The sequence below is a fragment of the Urocampus carinirostris genome, chromosome 3 (assembly GCF_059441175.1).
Source record: "Urocampus carinirostris isolate Australia breed hairy pipefish chromosome 3, RoL_Ucar_1.0, whole genome shotgun sequence".
Classification (NCBI taxonomy): domain Eukaryota; kingdom Metazoa; phylum Chordata; class Actinopteri; order Syngnathiformes; family Syngnathidae; genus Urocampus; species Urocampus carinirostris.
In genome coordinates, this window is record NC_142351.1 from 32,943,253 (window position 1) to 32,964,821 (window position 21,569).

At 42.1% G+C, this 21,569-nt stretch overlaps 2 protein-coding genes across 4 annotated transcripts in view; one reads left to right on the plus strand and one right to left on the minus strand.

The window, feature by feature from the left end:
* Nucleotides 1-10,777: 10,777 nt before the first annotated feature.
* Nucleotides 10,778-14,098, minus strand: bcas2 (BCAS2 pre-mRNA processing factor). The gene is made up of 7 exons (XM_088331527.1): nucleotides 13,903-14,098; nucleotides 13,080-13,172; nucleotides 12,948-13,018; nucleotides 11,592-11,753; nucleotides 11,453-11,503; nucleotides 11,295-11,375; nucleotides 10,778-11,201 (listed from the first exon to the last, which is right to left on the minus strand). Exons 1-7 carry the CDS (start codon nucleotides 13,993-13,995, stop codon nucleotides 11,075-11,077), a joined length of 678 nt encoding a protein of 225 aa, XP_088187653.1. The 5' UTR covers nucleotides 13,996-14,098; the 3' UTR covers nucleotides 10,778-11,074.
* Nucleotides 14,099-19,324: 5,226 nt separating this feature from the next.
* trim33 (tripartite motif containing 33) overlaps nucleotides 19,325-21,569 on the plus strand; it is a 43,709-nt gene continuing 41,464 nt past the window's right edge. The window contains exon 1 of one of the 3 annotated variants that reach the window (XM_088331528.1): nucleotides 19,325-19,944. In XM_088331528.1, the coding sequence (XP_088187654.1) occupies nucleotides 19,374-19,944 (571 nt within the window). In that variant the 5' untranslated portion in view covers nucleotides 19,325-19,373. The remainder of the gene's footprint in view (nucleotides 19,945-21,569) is intronic. The other 2 variants (XM_088331529.1, XM_088331530.1) reach the window with 2 other exon arrangements.

Below are 21,569 nucleotides of genomic sequence, written 5' to 3' on the forward strand. Positions count from 1 at the left end.
AAAGAGCCATATACAGGGAGTGCAGAATTATTAGGCAAGTTGTATTTTTGAGGATTAATTTTATTATTGAACAACAACCATGTTCTTAATGAACCCAAAAGTCTCATTAATATCAAAGCTGAATATTTTGGAAGTTGGAGTGGGGCTTTTTTAGTTTTAGCTATTTTAGGAGGATATCTGTGTGTGCAGGTGACTATTACTGTGCATAATTATTAGGCAACTTAACAAAAAACAATTGTATACCCATTTCAATTATTTATTTTCATCAGGGAAACCAATATAACAGCTCAACATTCACAAATATACATTTCTGACATTCAAAAACAAATCAGTGACCAATATAGCCACCTTTCTTTGCAAGGACACTCAAAAGCCTGCCATCCATGGATTCTGTCAGTGCTTTGATCTGTTCACGATCAACATTGCGTGCAGCAGCAACCACAGCCTCCCAGATACTGTTCAGAGAGGTGTACTGTTTTCCCTCCTTGTAAATCTCACATTTGATGAGGGACCACAGGTTCTCTATGGGGTTCGGATCAGGTGAACAAGGAGGCCATGTCATTAGTTTTTCTTCTTTTAGACCCTTTCTTGCCAGCCACGCTGTGGAGTACTTGGATGCGTGTGATGGAGCGTTGTCCTGCATGAAAATCATGTTTTTCTTGAAGGATGCGGACTTCTTCCTGTACCACTGCTTGAAGAAGGTGTCTTCCAGAAACTGGCAGTAGGACTGGGAGTTGAGCTTGAGTCCATCCTCAACCCGAAAAGGCCCCACAAGCTCATCTTTGATGATACCAGCCCATACCAGTACCCCACCTCCACCTTGCTGGCGTCTGAGGCGGACTGGAGCTCTCTGCCCTTTACCGATCCAGCCACGGGCCCATCCATCTGGCCCATCAAGACTGACTCTCATTTCATCAGTCCATAAAACCTTAGAAAAATCCGTCTTGAGATTTTTCTTGGCCCAGTCTTGACGTTTCAGCTTGTGTGTCTTGTTCAGTGGTGGTCGTTTTTCAGCCTTTCTTACCTTGGCCATGTCTCTGAGTATTGCACACCTTGTGCTTTTGGGCACTCCAGTGATGTTGCAGCTCTGAAATATGGCAAAACTGGTGGCAAGTGGCATCTTGGCAGCTGTACGCTTGACTTTTCTCAGTTCACGGGCAGTTATTTTGCGCCTTGGTTTTTCTACACGCTTCTTGCGACCCTGTTGACTATTTTGAATGTAACGCTTGATTGTTCGATGATCACGCTTCAGAAGCTTGGCAATTTTAAGAGTGCTGCATCCCTCTGCAAGATATCTCACTATTTTTGACTTTTCAGAGCCTGTCAAGTCCCTCTTCTGACCCATTTTGCCAAAAGAAAGGAAGTTGCTTAATAATTATGCACACCTGATATAGGGTGTTGATGTCATTAGACCACACCCCTTCTCATTACAGAGATGCACATCACCTGATATGCTTAATTGGTAGTAGGCTTTCGAGCCTATACAGCTTGGAGTAAGACAACATGCATAAAGAGGATGATGTGGTCAAAATACTCATTTGCCTAATAATTCTGTACTCCCTGTATGGCTCGCGAGCCATAGGTTCCCGACCCCTGCTCTACAGCAACTCCGTGTTGTTGGAGGTCGCCCGCAATGACGTCGAGCCATCGAGTGCAGGGTTTCCCTCGTGGTCGTCTCCAGCCTGCGGCCTTTGGGTCAAACTGGAGAATGGCTCGTGTCGGATGGTCTGGCGATAGACGAAGGACATGGCCAAACCAGCAGGTGCGGCGTTGTGCGACCAAGGAAGATGCTCGGGGCTGGCACGTGCGGGCTCTGAGCTCTTTATTGGACACTCGCTGGGGTCACCTGATGTTCTCGATGGCTCTGAGAGCCCTGCTATCAAAACCGTCGATTCTTGTGGACAGGGTGTCGTTCAGGGGCCATGTTTCTGAGCCATAAAGCAGGATAGAGAGTACGGCGAGGTTGTAAATGCGGAGCTTCGTCTTGCGTGCGATGGTCTGGTGCCGCCAGAGTGGTTTCCAGAGAGACTGCAGAGCAGATGCTGCCAGGGCTCTTCTGCGGAGAATCTCTGGTTTTAGGTCCCCATTGTCTGTCACCATGGACCCCAGATACACAAAGCTCTTGACAGGCTCTACGATGTCGCTACCAATTTGGATGGAAGGTGGCTCTGGTCCATCACCGACATACATGAACTTGGTTTTCGTCCAACTCACTTGGAGGCCAAGCCGCGCTGCTTCTTCCCTGTAAATGCTCAGAGCGTCTCTCAGCTGGCTGTAGGAAGTGCTGAGCATGATGGTGTCGTCAGCATACTCCAGGTCAGTCAGGTAGTAGTTGCCGAAAGACACTCCGGGGATGCGCTCACTAACCCTGAACATCAGATGGTCGATGATGCAATTAAAAAGGTCGGGAGCAGCCACGCAGCCTTGACGAACGCCGCTGGAGATAGTAAACCTGTCGGAGTCAATGCCGTTGATGCGGAGACAGCTCTCTGCGTTGCTGAAGAGCAGCTTAAACAGGGCTATGATCTTGGGTGGTGCTCCGAGAGCTTGGAGGATGTTCCACAGTGAAGAGTGGCAGACGGTGTCAAAGGCGGCCTTCAGATCAACGAATCCGATATACAGATGGCGATCTTTACGGAATTCACGGGTCTTCTCTATCAGCAAACGGACGGCAGAGATGGGGTCTGTTGTGAAGCGGTTGGGCATAAAGCCAGCCTGCTGGGGACGGCGGCAGCTTCTGATTGCTGGAAAGGCACGGCTGAGCAAGATCCTGGTAAAGACCTTGCCCGGGATGGAGAGTAAGGTTATACCTCTGTGGTTTCCACAGACAAGCCTGTCACCCTTGCATTTCCAGAAGGGCATGATGACTCCTCTGGTCCAGTCGGTGGGCAGCTGCTACGATTCCCACACCTGGTTGAATAGGCAGGTTAGCCACTCCACCATGCTATCACCGCCGGCCTTGAGCATCTCACCGGTAATGGCACAGATGCCGGGGGCTTTCTTGGTGTTCAGCTTCTTCAGAGCAGCTCTCACTTCCTCGGGTGTTACAGGGTCTGTGCAGCAGGCGTCGCTAGGAGGTGCCGTGTTTGCAGCCACTAGTAGGGTGGGATCAGCCGGGATGGTGCTGTGCTGCAAGAGGAGGCTAAAGTGCTCCTTGCAGCGTGCGAGGCAGTTGGCTTCTGTCATGATGAGGTTGCCGTCTGAGTCTTTTACCAGGGCTGTCTTCATGTTTGGGCCGCTACGGGCTTGGCGTAGTAGACTGAATACGCGGCTCATGTTGTTGTTGTTGGCCGCGGACTCAAGCTGTCGGGCTTCTGCCTGCCAAAATCTCTCCTTATCTTCAGCGATGGCCACATTGCGCAGGCGGTTCAGTCTCCGATACTCCGAGAGGTCGCCTCGAAACCGGGCCTCACGCCGCTGGTCTATGATGTTGAGTGTCCTCTCTGATATCCAGGGCTTTCTCGGGGAGGATCGCGGGCGTTCGAGGACATTGTGAGCAGACTGGAGGACACTTTCCTTGAAGGCCGCCCAGTCTGTCAGCTTGTCAGGAGCCAGGGCATCGAGAGTGCGGCGGATGGAGCAACTGAAGTCTCTGGCGATGTTGGGGTCGCTGAGTCGGGAGGAGTCGGGGCGAGGCAGAGTCTTGTGCTGGTTGGCTCGGAGCTTTAGCTTGAGCTGGGCCACCATCAGACGACGGTCTGTGTTGCCAAGCTGTGCTCCTCTAAACACCCTGCAGTTGGTTACAAACGACTTCCAGCGTCGTGATATCAGGATGTGGTCCAATGCCTTCCTGGTTCTGCCATCTGGGCTGTACCACGTCCAGTGATGGATGCGTTTCCGGGGAAACCAGGTGTCAGCAACACAGAGGTTGTTTTGGTGGCAGAGGAGGAGGAGGCGGTTGCCATTGTCGTTTGTTGTGCTGTCAACGAAGGTGGTGCCGACAGGTGAGCCGGGGGACCGATCATTGCTGGATAGAGTGGCGTTGGCATCAGTGAGGATGATGGTGACGTCGTGTGGTGAGGCTTGGTCGACAGCCTGGTGGAGTTGGTCAAAAAACGTGTCCTTCGCATCCTCATCAGCGACATTGGTGGGGGCGTACACGACAATCACTGTCATCTTGCCGTGATGGTGGAGGAAGCGAGCAGACAGTAGTCTGTCGCTTATGGGTGTCCAGCTGATGAGGGACCTCCGGAGGGCTTTTGGAATGGCAAGAGCCACACCATAAAGGCCGGTCCGACTCTCTGGGCCACTCCAGATGTAGCAATAGTTGCCAGCTGTTGTTTCACCATTGCCTTGCCATCGTACTTCACAGAGCCCTGCCAGGGTGATGTTATAGCGACAGAGCTCTCGGGACAGCAGGGTGGCAGCTCCGGGGCGAAGGAGTGTTTGGACATTCCAGGTGGCGACACGGGTCTTACGACGAAGGTCAATACGTACTCGTTGGTCGGGGGCAGGCTGGGGTCCGTTACCGTGTTAGTCAGTCCGGCTTCTTTCTCTGGTCAGTTTCATAACAAAGGGGGTTTCTCCTGGGTGAGTTGTTAGCCCTCCGCAGGATAGTCGGTTGGTGGGGCTGCCACCTCTCAGCGTACCGACACGCTGGGGTCTTTGTTTGTCTGGAACCTACCCTGGAGACCGGCCCGCCATGGGTGACCCTACCAGGAGCAAGCTCCCGACGGTATCGCTCTCTAGGGTCACTGGAACACGCAAGCCCCCTCGCCGCATCAAGGCCAAACCCATCCGAGGGGGCCTACTAAATGGTAAATTGTAAATGTTCTGCATTTATATAGCGCTTTTCAAGTCAATGAAGACCTTCCAAAGCGCTTTACAATGTGCTTCACACTACACAAGTGGTTAATGGTTATTCAACCCTTTTTGAACACTTTTATTTATAAAAAAGTTCAGAGGCACACCGTCCGTCGAAAATGTTTAAAATGAAGTTATGTCAAATATTTCACTGTACTACTTCATCACCAGATAATTAGTATATAAAAAGAAAATAATACTTAAAATAAAAAGGAATGATGTGCTTTATTTATGTTTCTATTTTTACAGTGCAAACTTAAACCACTTTGTTAAACAAATTAAGTTATTAAATGTACTGTGCTACCTCATGAGCAAATAATTAGTATATAGAAATTATATAAAAATATACTGCCACCTACTGATATGGATGACTATTCCAGTTCCTCGTCTGAAGATGGCAAAAATACTGAATAGATGGATAGATAGATAGATAGATAGATACTTTATTCATCCCCGAAGGGAAATTCACATTTCCAGCAGCATCCCTGAGCTGAGAACAGTACAATAATAAAGCCAAAAGAATACAATATACAAATACCCAGTGTGACGTGCAAATGCCCACTGTAGCGTGTTATATAGAATAACTAAATAGTGCTACACAGAATACATATTGCAGTAAGATTCGGTAATATCCAATGTAGGTGGTGTGGTTTAATGTGGGCCTTTACTCTGCCGGGTGGAGTTAAAGAGCCTCATGGCATGAGGAAGAAAAGATCTCTTCAGTCTGTCCGTAGTACAAGACAGTGACAGCAGTCTGTCGCTGAAACTGCTCTTCTGTCTGGAGATAATGCTATGTAGTGGATGCGATGGTTTGTCCATGATTGACCTCAATTTAGAAAGATAAAATTGGGCAAACTCTAGACAAGGTCTCATGGCACAATGGTTGAAAAACACTGGGTTAATGGACCAGAAACCCTGACTAAGTAGTTATTGAGTTTTGTCTTGTAAATTGTTTGGCCATGAAAATACTATGAATGCTACTACTTCCCTGCATTTGGACACAAAGTAACTTTTCAAAAAGTAACTTGTAAATTGTTTTTTTTTTTTGTCATTGATTTAAAAATTGTAAAACGTTGTATGTAATGAGATAAGACATCACTCAATGAATGACTCAAATGTTGTTTTTTTGCTAAACCACCCACCTGTCTCTCTACAATTCACCAGTTTAATGGTTTTTGTTTTGGGACAGTGACTGCTGTATTGAAATGCACTCTGTATCTAATGACCCTCTTCGGGTACTGTAATGTGTAATAGCACAGACAATTATGAGGTTGTGAGAGTCATCATGCAGTGTTTAAAGTACTACAATTATTTTATTTCCAGTTATATATTCTTATTGAGTTATTTCAGTGCTTAATTTACATGAAAAAAATTGATCCAAAATCACACTACTACTACTACAACCATTCAAGTCATGTTTATTTGTACAGCTCTCAATCACAAGGGGTCTCAAAGGACTGCACAGACCACACACTATTATTACACCTTCTGATCTAAAACCTACATGAGGTTAAGGAAAAACTCAAAAACCTAAGCATGAGATAAATTAAGAAATCTTGATAGATACTTTATTCATCCCCGAAGGGAAATTCACATTTCCAGCAGCATCCCTGAGCTGAGAACAGTACAATAATAAAGCCAAAAGAATACAATATACAAATACCCAGTGTGACATGCAAATGCCCACTGTAGCGTGTTATATAAGGGATAAGGGACCACGCATTAGGTAATCCCCCTTCCAGGATGACCAGGCTGCAATGGATGTTGCATTAAGAATAGAATTAAAAATAAAATACAATTAAAGTATGATATAAAATAAAAAGGTTGACCAGGTTTATTATAGGAATCGTATGAAATTACTTGTTTGCTTATCTGTCATGAGCACATCAGTTGTAGTTAAGGCAACTAAGGAGGCTGTAACAGCACAAGTGTAATGGACCGAAGGACAGAGTCCTCTTGATATGAAGCAGCATAACTCACTTAATTCATCCTACTGGAAACCTAACCTAATAGGACACGATAGACTCTTAGCGGAAACATGCCAGTTTCACGTCAACAGAGATGCGAGTCATTGGACTGGGAAGTGATGGTAATTCTTGTCACCTCACTCAGCTAATTGAATTGTACGCCAGCATGGAACACAGGTTAAATGCACTATTACACTACACAATTCGAACATATAAAGCATACTGTATAATGACATACAATTATTAACATTCTATACTGGTCCCCAAAAATTCTGAGAAATGTAATCATTTGACTGTCAATACTTGCAGCGTCATCGCTAATTATTTGCTTTGTCCACCTTCTTAAGTCATTGAATACCCCAAATTATGATAAAAATATCTATACATACACATGTTCATCAATCACCAAGAGCTTGAACCTGTCACCAAATGTAGTCATATTATAAAAGGGGTTAGGACCAGAAATCATTGCCAGATTAGCTTAAACCACATCTTAACTTTCCATTTTAAAAGCAATCTGAAGTGACATGAACATTTCAGTGAAATGAAAACATCGGACTCATGCATGCGCTGGCTACTTCCATCTTCATCTTTGCCCACAAGGAACGGAATTTCACAGCTGGAAATGAAAATTCGGGCCATGAAAATGCAATGCTACAGGAAACTTTTGCTACAATGTGACAAATGAAACGGTGCACCGCACCAACAAAGATTTCACTGGCCCCTATAAAAATCTATTGTCTACCAAGTGCAGACAAAATCTGCAGTGAGAAGGTCATGTCACAAGATCATCTCAACTGGCCAAAATCATTGCCCAGGGCAGTCCAAGGGGGCAAAAGGAGAGTCAGATAGAAAAAAAATAACTGTGCCGTCGACATTAAGGAATAAATCTATCTATCTACCCTGGTCATATCCCTCGAGAGGGGTGACCAACAGCAAAACCAACACATACAAAAACAAAGTAGCAAAAAACACACACAAATTTTTTGGACCATGGCCAACCCAAATGCCTAAACACCCAAACAAGTTAGGCATCTCGGCACCCAAGTTGGTCATGCTTTCGTCCCTCCAGATGAAACGGGACACAAGAAAGCGGCCTGTCACTCGGGTCAGGGTGACACAACACACTCTTCTGTTCAACAGCAGGGCCCGACAGCTTTCGCTGGTTTATCCCTGCCGCATCATATGGACAAAATAGGTGCCTATATTGCCACAACCAAACTTGGGCCAGAAACTGTAAGCAGTGGAGAGAGCTGTCTAGAGCAGTGTTTTTCAACGAGTGTGCTGGGGCACACTAGTGTGCTGTAACACCTTGTCTAGTGTGCCACAGGAAATTGCCCAATTTTATTAGTATTTAAAAAAAAAAAAAAAAAAAAAAGCTTTCTGCCATTGATCGCCCTGCTGTAACATTCATCTATACCGGTAGGTGGTAGGATTTACTTTCTCCCTTTTTATAAAGCAATTATCTGCTCATGAGACGGACAGGTACATATATTGATCACTTATTTTGTTTTTAATGAAGCTGTTTAACATTTTCCAACAGAAAATAATAAAATAAATAGGATAAAGTAAAAATCATAATTTAAATATCTTGATATTTTACAAAAAAAAAGACTGTAAGAGTTAGATATACATAATGAAACATGTTTGGTTCTACTAGAAAATCATTTTTGCTCATTTTTAGTTTGTTATTTTTCTAGAAAAACATAAATGACAGTAAAACTTGTAACATGATCCCAAATCACAGCAAAATTATTAACCAGAATGAATAACTTGGTTTACCTCCTTACCCACAGTGACCAAAAATGATGATGAAAATGTTAATGTAAAATGTAAAGTACTGTATTTACACAGCACTTTACAACAGTCCTCAAGGTGTTTATACTTATACTTTATACAGTCGTTTTGGCAACATGATAATTTAAGTAAAAAAAATCAACAACATGAAACTGATACTGTCAAGTCATCTTTAAACATTTCCTACGGGCAGTGTGGCTCAAATTTTCTCAAGAAAATAAGTGTACCTTGTGTCAAAAAAGGTTGAAAAACACTGGTTTCGAGTCACGTCCTCAGTGGTGCCTGATGACTCAAGCAGTGAATCAAATCATGAACAAATACTGTAGAATATCTTATATTGACAAAATGAAGTTACACTCATTTATCATGTTGGGATGGTATAGAGCCCATTTTTTTGGCTTTAACATTAATTACACCAGTAACTAATTTTTGATTAACAAATGGTAAAAACCTCTGAGACATTTTTTTGTTGTACGATACAACTTTTTTTTTTCTGATTTCTCGGAGTAAATTTGAAATTGTGTCAATAAATAGTCCTTTTAGTATGTTTAACAGGCAGTGTGGAGTGCAACCCAAAACAAGTTAAAAAAAGCACAAAGAAAAATACAAACGATGGCGACTCAAAGTGACCTAAGAACACCAGTCGTTTGTCCCTGCCTTTCATGAAGTTTTCTGTTTTTCAGGTACAGTTATGAAGCCATCTCTAGGTGAGGCTAATGTAAAATAAATTTATTTTTTTTTTCATTGCATGAGTATCTAGAAAAAAAAAGCATGTTTGTAACATAATTCGTGTATTTAGCTTGTCATCAAAATCCAGTTTTTTATTTCAATAGATCAAGTCTTTTTAGCAGTAGAAAGTACTAAGTAAAACACATTGTCCCTTTAAATGAATGCATTGATTTTCTTAAAAAAAGAAATACATTTTTAAGGATGGTTGTGAAAACCTTTTATATCCCATTTAAAAAAAAGCATGGGACAAAAACAATGGCACAAGTTGTATGTCTGATATAGAGCTGCAATGGGCCTGTAGAGGGGAAAAAACACTGTTACCTGATTATTACTTTGTTGTTGTGGAGTCCAACACACACACACACACACACACATTTTGTGTTTTAGAAAAGTGATTGTGTTTTGTTAACTGCTTCTATGAGTTCATTCTTTTGCACATTGAAAAAGGAAAAGTTTTTTTTACAGGTTTGCTGCTCCTAGTCCTGCCTCCAAGGGTTTATCCCCTGATCCGGATTCCGCATACGTGAAAACTGATCAATTGAGCATCCATAAAAAGAGGCCGTGGCCACCCCTTGAGATTTCCATCAGGTGTTCCCCACCCAACTTACTGTCTCTTTATTTGGTTCATTTTGTGCTACCCGTGTTTTTGCTCTTTCAAAAGTTTTTGGGTTTGTTACTTTGAGCTTTGGGCAAAACATCTGATCATTTGACTCTGCTTGGTCCCGTTTTGATTGGACACCTGCGAAGGAGATTTAGTAGAATGCCAGTATCTTGTTTTGATGATGACATCATTGTCACTATCAGCCAAGTATGCTGTTGTTCTTTGATTTCACACTGTATGTTCCGGTCCGGAGCCTACGCTCTGAAAATGCTGGTCGACTAGTGATCCCAAGAGCCAAGAAGAGATCCGCAGCTTCGAGAGCGTTCTATATTCGGGCCCCGGTGCTGTGGGATGCTCTTCCCCCTGAGATTCGATTTTCAACCTCAGTGGAAATGTTTAAATCCAAGCTTAAAACACACTTCTATTCTATAGCATATGAAAACCCTATATTTTAAGTTGACAATTTCTGTATTATTTGCCCTCATGTAGGTTTTAGATGAGTGGATGGTGTCATAATAGTCTGTGGTTTGCAATAATCTGTGGTCTGTGCAGCCCTTTGATACTCTTTGTGATTAAGGGCTATACAAATAAACATGACAAGACCCTTCAGGGTGGATCAGCTTTTTGTAACCAAGGTGGTTTGATTAAAAAGGGCTCAGGGGACGGCTTTTACAAGAGCTTGTAATTTAGCGGTGTTTTTTTTTTCCTGTAGTTTCTCCTTTATTTTCAGTGTCTACTAGACTAAAAGCTTTTTATCTAGATAAAACATTTTGGATCATTTGTCACCACCTGCCTGGTTCACATTTTTCTACCCTCTTGTAAAATCTTTCATGCCTCAATTGCATGTAACCTTCACAGTGTCTTTCAATAATAAGGCTACTTTTGTATAAAAAATTTAATTAAAATAAGCACAGTGAAATTGTTGAATACAGTTGGTTGAAAGCTGAAATGTTGACTATTAGATGTCATAAATCGGTTGGCTAATAAACTGTAGAGGAAAAAATCTATCAATCAGGTGCCATTCAGAGATTATGTCCATAGCTTATAAGCAAAGTCAAGTCATTCGGATTCAATAATTTCCCTACTTGATCTGTTTTCAAAGACTCACCTTCTCAAATTCTACTTTATTTTGCTATTGTGAAAAAAAAAATAAAAAATGACGTATTCTGCAAGGAATTCAGAAATCCTGCCTAATGTTCTCCTTGTTCTCATCCCCCTGCTGCTGTTTGAGCTGACCAATTTCGTTTTCCAGTTGTACAATGGCTCGCTCAATCTCGTAGTTCTTGCTCACCAGCGACACCCAGCTGTTTTGGACAAAACATTGAAAATCCAAGTTTTAAAAGATACAAAAAAATATATCTAATCAGTGAAATACATTTAGCTCAATAGCGGCATACTTTGACTCCAGCTCTCGCAGTTTGGCTCCTCCAGCTAGCTGGTCATTTTTACGCTGCCAATTCAAGTCTTGAATTTTTTTCCTGTGTAAGTGAATTTAAAAAAAAAGTTAAATATTTTTTAAGTTAAATGATAGGGACTTTTTCAAGCGAGTGTTTACCTGAATTTCTGAAGTTCTTTTTGAGCCATCTCGATCATGAAAGCCAAGGTACTGAGACAAGGCAAAAGAAAAAAAAAATTCTGGTTATCTCCATTTAGGTGAAAGTTGAAACAAGAAAGGGAAAGTAAGTTTTCAATACTCATTATAAACTTTCCACGCGTTGGTTCCATACTGCGACATGAGCTCTAGATTCTCAATACGAACTGCCTGATGCTCCAGCTGGGCCATTGAGTTGTTCACACATTCCTGCCAAGCTGTAATGTCATTCTTTTGACCTGAAGAAGGCGCTGGTAGCTCATACCTTCATAAAAATGACATAATCATAAGGTATGTTTTTACAAAGGAGCTTCAACCGCTAATATCAGTGTCAACCGGCCTTTCAAGGTGCGGCGTGGGAGCGATGGGTGACTGAAGGGTGCACAGTTTCACAGTGGGAGGCAGCGACAGGCGGATTACGCCACAATTTGTGAATTGATTGTGGACGAGGGGGCTAGCGTTTCTGCTCGAACACTCGTTTATTCGTCACAACAACCGGCACAATTCCCAAGGGGCCAGACGGCACGGAAAGCGACTCGGAGAATGAAGCTTTGCCGCAACGTTTCATGTCGAGGCGGAGGATTAAAAGTTCAAGGGCTTTGTGTAAAAATGTGAATATCAAACGTTTTGGTTTTTTTTACAATTTAGTTTTATTTGGGTGTTTTACTTTGTGATAATTACTTAATAAACCACAATCAATTGTTGTGGTATCAAAAGCGTTCACATGAGACTCGCGTCTAATAGGCGAGTGCGCCATATGAGCCGGCAAAAAATGTATTTCTAACAAGGAGATTGTGCCCTTTAAAACAGTGCTCCCAGGGTGCGAAAATACGGTAAATATGATTGCACGCGATGGTAAGTGGTGAGTGAAGCTCTTTCTTAACCAAAGTATTTGCTATTGTAACAGCGCTTTTTATCATTTGTGATTGGAAAATGAAGGTTTGCACCAGCATTTCTCACGCTTAAGCTTTATATTATGATAACCTACACTCTAAAAGTTACATTCAGAATGCAAAAAAACTTAGCTTAAGGTGCTGAAGTAGTTATTTGTACTTAATTTATTGTTCCTATGCTATTTTGTGAGTTTGCAGTTTGCATTAACTCTAATTGAAATTACAGTATTGGAATTCTAGTTTTTGCTTTGTTATACATAAAAAGTTATTAATAACTATACGTGTTTTAGTCTTGGTGATGGATAAAAATATTGAAAATAAAATGCTTCAATATTTGTTTTATAATCTTAAATAGTTTCCAAGAATCGTAATCAAAACGTGCAGTACCCAAAGATTCCCACCACAAGGTATGATAACATTGTCCCTAAAACTGGCCCGGTGACTAAGTCAAGCCTTAGAAGTCCATTCTCCATTGCGAATATGAATATGCGTGTAAATATTGTAATTATTTTTGTAAAATTACGAAGTTGTAAAAGAGTTTATTCTTTCTTTCTAGCAGAACTGACCTTTTCATGCTCAGAAGATCCATGGGTTGTCGTGCTGCCAGACGATCAAATTCATTCTTCATAGTTTTTGTCTGTAACAAGACGCAAACATTTTGTTTTTGCGTGACCTCTAAACACCCAGGAGTATCTCACCTCAAAAGCAGAAAAGTCAGGAGTGGGTAGGTAACTCAGGTAGTTCTTTGTTGGTCTATATCTTCTGGTCTCCTCCTCCACTAATGCTGCAGCCTAAGAAACACATCGAATATTTGTTACCTATAGATGAGTGAATTGGTGTTTTAAATCGACTGGTTCAATCCGGGAGACTTTGTTTATTTCCCAAATTTACACTTGAAGTTTTACGTGCTTGCCTGAAATTAAAAGCAATTCGCCGAGTATGTCCCAGCTTTACAATTATAAAGTGAATATCCATCCATTCATTCATTCATTCATTATCTTCAGCGCCTTTCCTCAGTAGGGTCGCGGGGGTGCTGGAGCCCATCGCAGCCATCTTTGGGCAGCGGGCAGGGGGACATCCTGCACTGGTTGCCAGCCAGTCGCAGGGCACACAAAGACAGATAACTCCCTTGCTCAATCACACCAAGGGACAAATTGGATCGGCCGATTAAGCTAAAATGCATGTTTTTGGAATGTGGGAGGAAACCGGAGTTCCCGGAGGAAACCCACACAAGCACGGGGAGAACATGCAAACTCCTCACAGGAGGTTCGATTTCATGACCTCAGAGCTGTGCCGAAGACGCGCTAACCACTGCCCCGCCGTGCTGTCATGCATTGAATAAACAATGGCTTGACCGATTGGAGATGCTAAAGGCTGAAAAACGCAAAGATGCCGGTTTTTGGCTACTGTAAAATAATCAGTTCACTTAACATAAGGTAATTGCCTTTTTTGAAACACGTTGCCAACCGATTTACATGCTAAAGTTTAGCATACTTGTCTCAAAGAAAACGATTTACTTACAGCTTCTCTGACCCCAGTGGCATCATATCCTTGGTCAAAATAAGGCAACGCATCAACAAATACTTCACCCGCAACCGATGCAGTCCCAGACATATTGATCAAGATAAAATTGCTCAATTATCAACATCAACCACTTGTTCACTTATGTCGCTTTTTGACCCGTGTGTGTGTTTATTTCCGGGTATTTCTTCTTCGTGTTGGAGCTAAGAGATTAGACGAACTATGGAGTTAGATCACTGTCATCTAGAGGCAGGAATATTTTTATTTATTTATCATAGTTTCAGATAATGCGATTAAGGAGCGAGGACAACATACAAACGAGTAGTTGCGTAAATTTAATTGCGCTCATTCCACTCAACTATCAACTTTTATTGTTATTTCAACGAAATACACACATTGTTTGTCTTTTAGGAGGGAACAATTCAAAATACTCAAAATAGCTGCAAATTAAATTCAAGAAGACTAATAAAGTTAATCTCTGACGAGCGGGATGAAGCTTTACACTTAAAAATAACGGAGACCAGATGATGAAGGTGCTGTACCTGGATCAGGACGTGGGGGACCAAACCCATACCCCCCCCCCCCCCCACCCCCACCCCCCCAAAAAAAACAAAAAAATAACGCCGTATGGAGGGTTGAGCGTTGTGCCCCGATGACCCTGGCGGTTATGGGATCTGTGAACCAGGAATTGTGTTACACAATTCGTCAATAATTCATCCAGTTATTTAATCCATTTTCAGATGCTCGTTCATCAGTATTAACATTTTCCTCGAAAATTGCAGGCACAATGCCGAACTTAAAGGTGGGGTTCGGAGTTTGGGATGTCCTCAAAACGTTTAAAATTAAATATTATCTCTAAGTATGTGTTAACAATACCCAACTGAGTTAAAAGAGCCTTTTTTTCACTGTGCCTATTTGGTTTTATCTTAATTTTATCATCAGTGTTCCGGCCTCAAATCGCATTGCGCTGAAGAGAAGGAGGCGGGGCGTTTGGGGGTTGGGGGTATCTCACAAAGTGACATAATGTGCGTGGTCGTGTTTTTTGTTTTCAAATTGTAGGATGAAAATGGTGAAAGTAAGAAATGGATTGTTTCAAATATAGTCCAAATGCTAACCCAAACCCCCATAAAGATAAAAAAAAGTTAATTCGAGTGCATCTAAGAATTTCGCATACTTGCGTGCGCAACAAAAGGAGCTGCAATGATTATTTCAGCCAGAATATTCAGTCAGCAAGTCGAATATTTTTGAAGTTATATACACCAACTTTACCAATAACAATTGTTTTTAATACAGCTAACCAAATTGAAGTACAAGTAGAAATCAGTCACGTGAGGTGAGGTTTGTGTATGGTGAGGCACAGTCAGATTTACAAAAAATAACCCTACAACATCAGACAACTAACAACCTGTAAAATGGTAACTTGCTTTTGGGCTTTCGAACTACCCATTGTGTTTAACAGAAATAGTCCCTGTGCAAAATTAGATTATTTTGTTTGTCCAAATTGTATGTCATTGTCATGAGCTTTCTCTCTACCGGTAACCAGCACCAATCATCTCCCTGCTCTGTCACTGCACCCGATCAGTTCCACGTGTCCATTCTTGTTTACCGCCAGCTGTTCTGAATTCCCGGCCAATCAAGCTCTGTATTTAAAGCCCTGCCTTACAGCCTACCTTTGTCAGATCGTCTGCAAAGCCTGCATCCGGAACCTGCTTGTCTGTGCTTCTGACTCTGAACCTGGACGTGTTTGACCCTTCTACCTTCTCTTCTGCCCCAGTCTTCCAGACCTGTGGTGAGTGAGCCTGGACTCATCTCCTCCTACTACCCCCAACACCACTCCGTCACTAGAGAACACACACACACACACACGGACATTCTCTCCCGTTTCCCCTCTTGTAGAATGTAGAATATAACTAATGATCAGGGAAGTTTAACCGGGAATTAACTTGAACATGCAGTATTGGAGCTAACAATAGTCTATCATGTGTAGACATCTGGCGGAAGTCATGGGAGGATGTTGTTTCAGGAAGTAACAAGCTGTTATGCTGAGTGAGCCGGGGCGGACGACCATCATGAGATATCACGAATCGTTTTGAGCACATTATAAAGGCCAGTGTGAGAAGACAAACGATGAACGTTCCTTGAACGTTTCGGGAAATCATGAACTTGTCTCGAATGTAATAAAGAGCGTTCCCTTTTTGCCATATCTCCTCTCTGCGTACATTTTGGGGCGACGCCCAACAACGTTCTCTCCAAAATCCCCATCCCTAAGTAAACCTACTTAACGTGACGCAATTGTGGTCCTCGTCTGTCTGACCCTTGACAGTCATCCTTGCATATTACCACTACCTTGCCTATAATCATCAAAGGTACTGACAACAAGTTAAGAACGAAAGCCGATCAACATAACAATACATGTAAAACTCTGAAAATAAAATTCAAAACGAGCATATCTTTTCATTTAATCGTGAATGAGGCCAAATGATTCTTCATCTGTTTGTTTGAATCTACATTTAGGTCACATGACAGGTAAATAGAAACTCTAGAGTGAGCAGCTTGAGTTTGATATTACATTAAAATAAAGACAGCAGAATTATAAGGCATTGTGAGTGGGAGACAAAGAGTGGGAGACAAAACAGTTTGGAACAAAAGTGACAAATAAAACTCTCATACAAACTTTTTCTTTTTTAGAGGTGCTCGTATAAAGAGGTACAACTGTACAGTATACGGAACATATAGTGCATTTGGATTGTTAGAATATTGAATTGTGACCTGAATGTAGATTCAAAGACACACAAAGAAATGAAATGAAAATGATCTGCATTTATATAGCGCTTTTCAAGTCAATGACTTCCCAAAGCGCTTTACATTGTGCTTCACATTTCCCAATAGCGGCCGTGATCTGTGCAGCCATGTAAGGCGCTAACCTGCTTATTGGGGGTATTGGGGTTTCAGTGTCTTACCCAAGGACACTTCGGCATGTAACACGGACAAGCCGGGATTCGAACTGGGATCCCTTAATCCTAAAACTATCGCTCTACCTCCTGAGCTACTGCCGCCCCAAAGAAAAATCTGGCCTCATTCGGCATTGCATGGAAATTATACTGTACGCACGCTTGAATTAATTTTAGTTTTACAGTTATGACTGTATTATGTTGAATATCTTTTGTTTTCAACTTCTTATTCCTAATTGTAGTCAGTCCAATTTTGAATAAGGACTGAAGATGTTAAACACAATGGGTAGTTCGAAAAACCAAAAACAACAGTTAACATTTTCACAGGTTGTTACTTGGCAGCTGTTGTTCTCTAATGCACATACATTTTAATGAATTGATTAAAAACAATTGTTCCAAATTCTATAAGTGGTCGGACCTAGAATGACAACAATGAAAAACCAAAGCACCTACCGGGAGGGATGGTTTCTGGCAGTCCTTGAGTACCCAGTGTTGTGTTTTTTCCCCCAAAATTATAAATATTATTAATACAATTAGTATGTAACGTATTACGGTGCAAAGCGTCTAGAGATGCAGCGTGAGGCACGCACATCTCTTGTCTCATGGCATAGGGCGAGAGGGAGACCAAGGATTCTGATTTGGCGCATACCTCAGCACCAAACACTCAAATAAAATATGAAAAATTGTGGTTCTCTTTGGGCTCGTCCCTCATATAGAGTTAATTGGTCAGACTCAGGGTTTTACCACTAGGGGGCCTGGTTTGGGTCAGGCTGTATTTTTTTTAGGCCCGATTTTATTTATACTCTGAAGCAAGTTCTCATAATAGACTTGCATTTTATTTCATTAATATCTTCTCATTTATTTTATTACTGTATTTTTTGTTTAATTACTAATATATATATATAATATATAGGGGCACTGGTCATGAGATCAAACCTTCCTGTGTGGAGTTTGCGTGTTCTCCCCGTGCTAGGGTTTCCTCCGGGCACTCTGGTTTCCTCCCACATTCCAAAAACATGCATGTCCAAATTGTCCCTAGGTGTGAATGAGCGAATGAGTTGTCTGTCTCTAAAGATAGCTGGGATGGGCTCCAGCACCTCTGCGACCCTACTGAGGATAAGCGGTACAGATAATGGATTGATATATATCAAGATGTATGTATGTGTATATGTATGTGTGTGTATATATATATATATATAGATATATATATATATATATATAAATTTCCAGGCACTGGATAATATCCGACGCAGTGTTATTCACGCTTTTGTTTAATTTTTTTTTTTTCATCTTAATTAAGTCCATCCTGTCATTTATTAAGGAAAAGACAATTTTGAAAATGGGCTGATTACGCTCATGGTTTTTAATAATCAGGAAGATGTGTTTCATAGCTATTTTGGGTTCACTTTGATGCTCTTGGGAAGTCGTGGACGGACAAATTAGTTCTTAATTATTTCATTTTGGGAAAGCTTGCTGTTAAATGAGCAATTCTAGCTACGAGCACGATCCTGGAACGAATTAAGTTCCTATGAAGAAGTACCACTGTTTGTGATGCCAAAACTGAAGCCCCATAAAGCAGTGAAGCTCTGCATGGAAATGCTCCGCACACACACACACTCACATAAGTCTTCAAGGTGATTAATTTCCTTGACTACGCCACCATGTTGACAAAAACGTGTTTAACATGCTTGGTGCATGCCATAATACAAAAAATCTATATATATATCATCTCATTAGCTGCACCGCTTATCCTCAGTAGGGTCGCAGGGGTGCTGGAGCCCATCCCAGCAATCATTGGGCAGGGGACAACCTGAACTGGTTGCCAGCCAGTCGCAAGGTACACAGTGACAGACAACTCGCTCGCTCATTCACACCTAGGGACAATTTAGACCGGCCAATCCACCTGAAATGCATGTCTGTGGAAAGTGGGAGGAAACCGGAGTGCCCGGAGGAAACCCAAGTGCTTATTCATTGCAATCAGGGGATGGTGTAATAGTAGTCTGTGGTTAGCAATAACCTTTGGTCTGTGCAGCCCTTTGAGACTTCTTGTGATAAAGGGCTGTACAATTGAACATCACTTGACTTGACTTGAATCCGTCAAGTTATAAACGTCACTGTTTACGTCATCAAGACACACACCTCGACTCGCGGTTCATGAACCACTCATCTAAAATACTCCGCACACGCTTCAGGGATTCGAGCCGAGGAGCACATCACTAACCACTGTACTTAAAAATTATAGTAGAAAGAAAACAGCACCATCTAGTGACTCAACAGTGTATAGCACTAGCTTTACTGTTACTATTATTTTCATTTGTTTGCATCATAATACGAACATGATGTCAATGAAATGGCGTTAGAAATTATTGAATACGCCAAATGTACGTGTATTTATCAGAAACGCTAAACATAGATAAGGAACGTTGGATATAAACGAAAACTCACGAGGCTGTCGCTCTGACGTCATGACGCACGCAGTCGTCACGCACGACGTCCAAAGCGGTTCAAAGAGGAAAGAAGATGGCGGATAACAAAGGCGTCGATGATAGGGAACCGTCACCAATCCCGGGGCCTCCTTCGTCGGCGCCGGAAAACGTGCAAGCGGAGACCTCACTTGAAACTACGCCAGCGGTCGTAGAACCCAAAACAGAGGAAGAGGAAGAGACGGAGCCGCGTGTTGGCCCTAACAAGGCGACTACAGCTACCGCCGAAGGAGGCGTTGAGGTTAGCATCAGCAATGTTAGTGGAGGCAGCGCCACCAGCCCAATGGATTCAAGCTCAACCAATGCCGAGCCGACTCCTGCGGAAGCTCAAGCGGGTGGCGATGCCGCTGTCAGCGGGCCGGCCTCGGAGATGTCCCCGCCATCCACGGCCCCACCGGCACCGCCGACCGCACCTCCTACACCGGTTCAGACTCCCATGAATTTATTGGATACCTGTGCAGTATGTAAACAAAGTCTTCAGAGTCGAGAATCCGACCCTAAACTTCTACCCTGCCTGCACTCGTTTTGCCTAAAATGTATCCCGCAAGCAGACAGGCAGCTCAGCATGCAGATTCCTTCATCACACGGGCTAACCATCACGCAGCTCGGTAAGTTTTGTAACATTATCCGCCGTGTGCCGAATGAAACTAGCTGTTGTTGTGCGTCTCTTGTGGCTTTGGTGTTTGACAACAAAAGTATGGCACTGATGTTCGATTGCAGTCCTGTCGAATTGTCTGTCGGAGAGGCACTGGAACTCTTTTGTGAGTCTTAATGCAAGACTGTCATTGCCTTATCAGAAATATATTTATGTGTGATTTTATCCCTTAGTGATGCATTTTTCAAAACCTAAAGCATCACTATATATACCATGTAACAATACCTTCTACTAGGAGTTCGTACAGATACTTGAAATACTGAAATGCTTGAATTATTTATTTGGAGGATAAAACAATGCTTGAATTTGCGTAATACATTTTTAAATGCTTGAAATGGTTGCAATTTTTCACAAAAGGTCTGCTTAAAAATGATGCTGACACTTCTCTCTGGTGGCTTCACTTTGCCATTCCATTTCTTCTTCACTCGTGATTAATGGCAGCTGGTATTAGTGTGTTCGGCATTGTCCTATCAAGTGTCATGGTCCCTGAGCGTCACGCCCAAGAGGACAAGTGCATGCTACATTCAAATGGGGAACTATGAGAGTCAAGTCACGTCATTGTATTGCCCTTAATCACAAATAATCTCAAAGGGCTGCACAGGTTATTGCACAGAATATTATTTCAGACTATTAGTACACCATCCCCTGATCTGGAAACAACATGAGGGCAAGGAAAAACTCAAAACAGGGATGTGATTTTTCCGCTAATTCGCGGAATTCCGCTTTTTTTATCTCCAAAAATAAAATTTTAAAATTTCCGGTGTTTTAATTGGTAAAAAAAAACGATTTCGTCTCGACAGCATGCCATTTGAGTGTTTCCGTAACTGAAATGAAACGTACTTGCGATTGGTTGAAGTCTCGTGTTGACCAATAAACGCGCTTGTTATAGGAGTGTGCCATTGTTCATTTCTCACACGTTTTTGCCGGGTGTTTAAAGAAAGATGTCCGTGATCGAACGCAAAGATGCTCCGCGAGCTAAAGAAATTGATAAGATTGTAAAAAACAAGTTTCGATGGGACTGGTTGGAGAAGGAATTATCTACGAATGTTGGAAAGAAGACTGTGACGAATTTGTTCAATGACTTTATTCGGAAGATCGATCGTGCCGGGAAAGCACTTTGCATTTGGTGTCATGATACCATCGACTATGGTGGGAGAGGTTTCAAAGCTCTTGAAAGTCACGCAAAGAGCAAAAAACACGTGAAAGAACTCCAGTCAAGAACGACAAATTATTCCATCGCTGGAAGTTTCGGTGCCCAAACGAAAACTCCAAAACTTTACGGCCTCCATCCCTTATTGACATCACAATCGGAAGCGGTAATAAAGAGACGTGATCCACCCCAACAACCTGTACCAGTTGCTGATAGAGTCGTGAATTTTGAGGTAGGTGGTAAACTTTTCAAATTTATTTGACAGTTTTCCCATTTTTTTCGAAAATATTATAACGTAATAAAAATGGCCATAAATATTTAACAATTACAATAATAGATTTTCATGTGTACATTACACCAACACTTTACTGTAGGGCCTATACTTATTGTACTTTCATTTATCAAATACTTGGATACGCTGCTATTAA